Raw genomic sequence first — 6,000 nt, 5'->3', positions numbered from 1 at the left:
CACCTAGCTAAATTAAATTCCCCTCCCCACAAGAGCCTGGATAAGGTTGTAGACTGCCTGTCTTGAAACTTTGGTTTGGGACTAGAAAACAAAATCTATTACCAATTCCATGAGACAAGAAACCTAGAATTCCTGGAAGAGAGGAGGGCAAAGTTACCTTTTTATCCTACTGGATGTCTCCTTTGGCAAGGAGTAGGAGACAACAATTAAGAGCTTGGTAAATTGTCCTGACATAAATGTAAGTATGTAAGTATTCAACATTGCTTTCTCTGTTTCGCATTAGGACTCAACTTACCTTCTTCATCCAGAGGTAGCAAACTCAAATATCAGGCAGGTAATACAAATGGGCAAAAATGGACACGTATAAGAAAACAAAACCACAGGCACAATGATAAACTGCAACTAGCCTTAGCCTTGGCATTAACGATGAGAACATGGAGAGAACCATGATGAACTGAAGAGCACATGTACACTGCAAAGGGAGACACTGCTACTTAGCTCTAAATGGTCTTTACTTTATGGAAATGAGAGTCTAGTGCTCCCAGATTTTAAACTTGAAATACTGATTATTATGTACGATCTACTAGTTTTACAGTGTTGGCTACTACAGTTTTTAATGCTGGCCACATTGAGCCAAATGTTATATATCAGTACATCATTTGTAAGCCCTTTTATGGTTTCAGCTGCTACATATATGCTGCTAGCTGTCAATTTTTACATCTCCACCATAGACTGCTCTTCCAAGCTTCAGATCCAATGTATCTAATTGTCTCCTGCCCAGTTTTTCCTTGTCACAGAAACCTCACATTCAGAAGTCTAAATGGAGACCATTACCCTCCCCCAACCCTAAATTGGTTCCCAGGTCTGTGTTCTCTATCTCAGTAAAATGGCACTAATAGGGGCGCCTGGGTGGCTCAGTTGGTTAAGCATCTTCCTTCGGCTCAGGTCATGATCCCAGGGTCCTGGGGGATCGAGACCCACGTTGGGCTCCCTGCTCAGTGGGGAGCCTGCTTCTCCCTCTCCCTCTGCCACTCCCCCTGCTTGTGCTCTCGCTGGCTCTCTCTTTCTGACAAATAAATAAATAAAATATTTTTTTAAAATGTCACTAATATACACACCCATTTTCCTGAGTTAGGAACCTTAGAGTCATTCTCAACTCCCACTCTCCTCCACCTCATGCCATTGGTAATGACATCTAATCAAGTATATCTTTGGAATTCTACTTGAATTCATTATTCTCCATTCTTACCATCACTGCCTTGGTTTAGGCCTCATCTAAACTAAACTAAAGCAAGAGTTCCCTAATTAATCACTCACCTCAGTCTCTTTGCCCTCACTAGAGCCAGTGTTCTTTCCAAAACACAAACTTGATCTTGTCACTTTCCTGCTCAAAACTCTTCAATAATTTCCCATCAGCTTCAGGATAAATTTCAGTTTCTTAGACTGATGTTGAGGGGCCTTGGTGATCTTCTCTTTCTAGGTCCATCTTTTACCGCTTCCCCAATCCCTGTACATTGAAATACCTTCAATTTCCCTGATGGTACATGCTTTCTCTGCCCTCACACCTTTACACAGGCTGTTCCTCCTGCTTGAATTGTCCTTCTCTTGCTCCCTATACTTTCATTTTCTTGGCTCCTCAAACCAAGCATTAATCATCTCATCTGGGAAGCAGCCCCTGGCAAGCAACCCCCTTCCCCAGGCTAGTTAGATATCCTCCTCTGACCCTATAGTACCCCATGCATATTTCTATTTTAATTGTCTATTACTTGACTGTTTTCCCCCACTGAAATGGGACCTACTTTAGTGCAGAGACTGTCTTATTCCTATCATCTCAAGACTGAGCACAATACCTGATCCATAGTAGGCACTCAATAAATATATGTTGAATGAGTGGATGAATAAATAAATCTAGTCCAACTCATGAAACCTAAGGGAGAAACCTTTCTTGCCCGAAGTCACCTAGCTTATCAGTGACAGAGTTGAAGAACTCAAGTCTTAGTTTCAGCTCAGTGCTCTTTCTATCAGATTAAGCTGGCCTTTGATAGGGGTGGGGTGAGAAGAGAGGCATTAAATTGTTCTGGGAAGGTGGAAATTAAAGTTTGGCCCTGAAAGAAAGAGTCAATGAGGAACAGAGTGGTGGTTTTAGGACAGAGGGGCAAATGAAGAAAAATGGTCAAGCACATTTGATTTGTCATCCTTAACATAAATGCTTGCCAAAAAGATCATAAGCAGCCGAAAGTCAAATAAGACAGTTCATAACTGACATGAGATTTTAAAAGGGGGGAGGGTGGGAACAGACTCCATACATTAAAGATGGAACAAGGCTTAAAATAAGGAAGCTTAAAAGAAATAATTTTTTTAAGATTTATTTGAGAGAGAGAGAGAGCGAGCGAGCACGCACGGGCACAGGGAGAGGGGCAGAGGGAGAGGGAGACCAGCAGACTCCCAGATGAGTGCAGAGCTCCATGCGGGGCTCAATTCCTGGCCCCCATATCATTACCTGAGCTGAAACGAAGAGTCAGACACTCAATCAACTGAGCCACTCAGGTGCCCCAAAAGAAATAATTTTTTAATATAGCATATACTATGTACTATCCTAATCATATGAATTTGTTCATTTAATCTTCAAAACAACTCTATGTGGTAATATCATCCCCACTTTACAGGTGAGAAAACTGAGGCACTAGAAGATTAAGTAGTTTGAGATTTCACAGATCGGAAGTGGCAGAACTAGGATTTGAATAAAGCAGTTTGATGCTAGAGTCCATGTCCTTAATGACAATGCCTGAAGCATAATTCTGGCTTTGGCAATTGAGACAAAAGGGATCACTAAGGTTTCACTGTTACAAAGTATTAGTTGCCTGGTAGAGGCAATGTTTTGGCTTTAAATTCAGGGAAAAGGCTGTTAGGCATGTGGGGGATGGGAGTTCTTTGTTCTGTGATGCAGTGATGACCTCCAGGTAAACTGCCACTAGGCTGAGGAAAATGGAATGGCTGATACAAGGCCTGCTTGGGGCTGAAGGGGACATGGAGCTACTCTGGGGCCAGTTGACCCATGCCCTGGCCTGCAGACACTGTGGCAGCAGCTGCCTCCAGAGTCCAGGGAATCTGGTGACACTATTCTTGTTCATGGTTTGGCAGATCCGGAGGTGGTGGCAGTTTGGGAGGTGGCGACAGCTTCAACCCTGGTACTCTGGGGACATGATGCAAGGCAAGGTGGGTGACATGGTTGTGCAGCTGGGTGAATGACTCTTGATACCACATATGAGTTCAGGTAAAAAATCATTGACATGGAATGACTATAAGTCTTAAATGTGAGGCTGGATGAGTGACCACTGATACAGATTTGAAGACAGGTGGGTGATTACTGACCCTAGATGTAGTTATGGTAGGGAATGCTGATCTCCAAATATGGGCTGGGTAATGGCTCAGATGGGTAAGTGACTACTGACCACAGATGTGGGGCCAGGTGAGTAACTTCCCTCTGGATGTGGAACAGAGACTGAGGGCTTCATGACATACTTTGTGTCTCTAAAAGATTTCATGCCTGAAGTATCTTTCTCCACTCCCCAGGGCCTGCCACTTCTGTACCATGTGGCTTTCCTTGATCACCTGTGGAAGCACAAGTCAGAGGAAGAAGAAGAGGAAGAGGAAGAAGAGGAGACATCTCTGGATCCACTGAAGCCATGTTCTCTTCCCAAAGAAGCTCCCATTGGAGAGCAAGCCACCACAGCTCCATCTCAACCATCCTGTGGTTCTGAGGACCTCCACAAAGCCACAGGGACACCAAAGCAAGTACATACACAGACCCCAAGCCCTTCCAGATCCTTCCCCACCTTTCAGATCCTGACCAACCTGCCTGTGAGGCACAAAACAGAATCAGGAAGCTATCTACATCAGAGAAAAAGCCAGCTCTTCTGGGGTCTTCCTTCTCTGCACAGTGAGTCTTTGGAGGCCATCTTCCTGAGCTCAGGTGGCCCGTCTCCCCTGAAGTTGTCTGTTGGTCCTTTTGTCTTCTTCAACAAGCTTGCCTTCCTGCCTAGGTCCAATCTGCTGCTTCCCCAGTATTGCTCCCCAACCCAGCCTCCTACCCATGAAATCCATACTACAGAAGATCTGGAAGGAATGGACCTTGATCCTCAGCAACTTCCTCCTCCATCTTCCCCTTCCATCCCATCCCTACCCTTCCATCTTAAGTCCTTTCCCATGGACCACAAGGGAGTCCTATCTAGTGCTAAAGCACATATACAGTGGCTTATGCAGCAGAAAGAGGTCTCTTGGGTCTCTGAGAATCGAGCTCTGCACCTACAGCCTGAACGGCTCTCCAGACCCTCCAAGCTCTCCCCCTTATCTGAGGTCTGGTGGGATGTGCCACAGGACCCCAGCCTCCAACAACGCATTCTAGATTCTCTCTCTGCCTCTCTGCTGTATCCTTCTAGCCTTCTGGGAGTCCTGACAAGGTCTGAGGCCCCATGGAGGACTATGGGGCAAAATGAGGACCCCAAGACCTCTGAGCCTGTAATGCCAGCTCCCAGCCCAAACCTGGCCTCCCTTTCAGAACTCCAGGAAGTCAGCCCTATAGAAGGCCTGCCTGGATCTAAGGCCCTCTGGAAAACCACAAGGCAAAGAGAGTATCCTCAAATCTCTGAGCCTTCAATCCTGGTCCCTTGCCGATCTGAAGACCCCATGACAGAGATACCAGGAAGTAGCCCCCTGGGAGTTTCACCTGGATATAAAACTCAGTGGAGAACAACAGGACATAAAGAGAGTTCTCAAGCCTTTGAGACTCCAATGCCAGCTCCCTGCCAACACCCAGATGCTCTGTCAGAATGCCAGAAAATCATCCCTGAAGGAGGACTTTCTGCACCGAAGGACTTCTGGGAAACCATGAGTCACAGAGAGAGCCCTCAGACCTCTAGGTCTCCAATGCCACACTCTTGCCCTCCCCTAGGTCCCCTGCAAGAACTCCAGGGAGGAAGATCTCTGGGAGATCCATCTAGGTATAAGCCCCAGTGGGGACACAGAGAAAATTCAGGAAACCTGTGGGCCTTTAAGCCCCCAGCCCTGGACCTCAACCCAGGGCTCTATGGAACCAGCCCTGAATGTGTCCCACCAAGATCTGAGACTCCATGGAAGGGCAGGCAGAGTAGAGGAAATCTTTGGGTCTCTGCAGACCCAATTTCTTCTCCCAGGCTTCCCTCATCTCTGCGGGTGTCCCTAGAAATGAGTTCCCAGAGAATCTTGCCTGAGTCCAAAGCTTTGGAGGGGCAGAGAGAACACCTCTGGACCTCTGAGTCCCCAGCCCCTGCCCACAGCCCATCTCTAGCTTCCGCTCTAGAAATCCACAGAATCAATCCTATGGGAGGCCTCACTAGATCAGAAGCTGCATGGAGGGACGTTAAGCATTCCAGGAATTCCTGGGCTTCTGAGCCCCCATCTCTGGCCCTAAGCCCACCCCCAGCTCTTACACTGGAGCCCCTCAGAGCTAGCCCCATGGGGGTCCTGTTTGATTCTGAGACTAGATGTGGGGACATAAAAATAAGAAAGAACTCCTGGGCTTCTGAGCTCCCAGCTTGCAGCTTACACCAAGACCCACACGGAGCCAGATCCTTGGGAGCCTTGTCTGACACTGAACCTATTGGGGGGAACAACAAGCAGAAAGAAACCTGTTGTGTTTCTGGGTCCCAACTGTGGGGCCCTAGCCCATCTCCAAATTCTAAGTCAAAGTCTCACATAAGTGAGTCTCCTGGAGACCAATGTACCTATAAGCCTAAGGGGGAAGCAGTGGAATGGAGAGACAAGTGCCGGGCCAATGAGCCCCTAGCCCCAACCCCCAGCTCTCTCTCTGCTCCTCTACCAGAGCCACATATTGACCTTGAGTTTGTGTGGAGGAATGTGCAACCAAGAGGGATCCCCCAGGGCTCCAGTCTCCCAGCAGTGGATCCCCTGTGGCCAATACCCTGGCCTGCCACCTTAGCTAAAGCTCTGAAGATTGAGCCC

General features: G+C 47.3%; 1 protein-coding gene across 1 annotated transcript; it reads left to right on the top strand.

Moving 5' to 3' along the window:
- The first annotated feature begins 2,985 nt into the window (after positions 1-2,985).
- SPATA31G1 (SPATA31 subfamily G member 1) lies at positions 2,986-4,405 on the top strand. Its single transcript, XM_087869132.1, has 3 exons — positions 2,986-3,216; positions 3,574-3,940; positions 4,044-4,405. Exons 1-3 carry the CDS (start codon positions 2,986-2,988, stop codon positions 4,403-4,405), a joined length of 960 nt encoding a protein of 319 aa, XP_087725258.1.
- The last annotated feature ends 1,595 nt before the right edge of the window (positions 4,406-6,000 follow it).

The sequence above is a fragment of the Ursus americanus genome, chromosome 18 (genome assembly GCF_024610735.1).
Source record: "Ursus americanus isolate L20-20 chromosome 18, mUrsAme1.1.p, whole genome shotgun sequence".
Lineage (NCBI taxonomy): Eukaryota > Metazoa > Chordata > Mammalia > Carnivora > Ursidae > Ursus > Ursus americanus.
Note: the sequence above shows the minus strand (reverse complement) of the source record. Positions and strands in the feature narration are given on the sequence as shown.

Bases quoted from the DNA above. Each gene is read 5' to 3' on its own strand.
- SPATA31G1 (XM_087869132.1), top strand. From the start codon at position 2,986: ATGGAATGGCTGATACAAGGCCTGCTTGGGGCTGAAGGGGACATGGAG. The intron at 3,217-3,573 runs GTGGGTGACATG...TCCACTCCCCAG, and splicing joins GGGACATGATGCAAGGCAAG to GGCCTGCCACTTCTGTACCA. The intron at 3,941-4,043 runs GTGAGTCTTTGG...CTTCCTGCCTAG, and splicing joins GGGTCTTCCTTCTCTGCACA to GTCCAATCTGCTGCTTCCCC.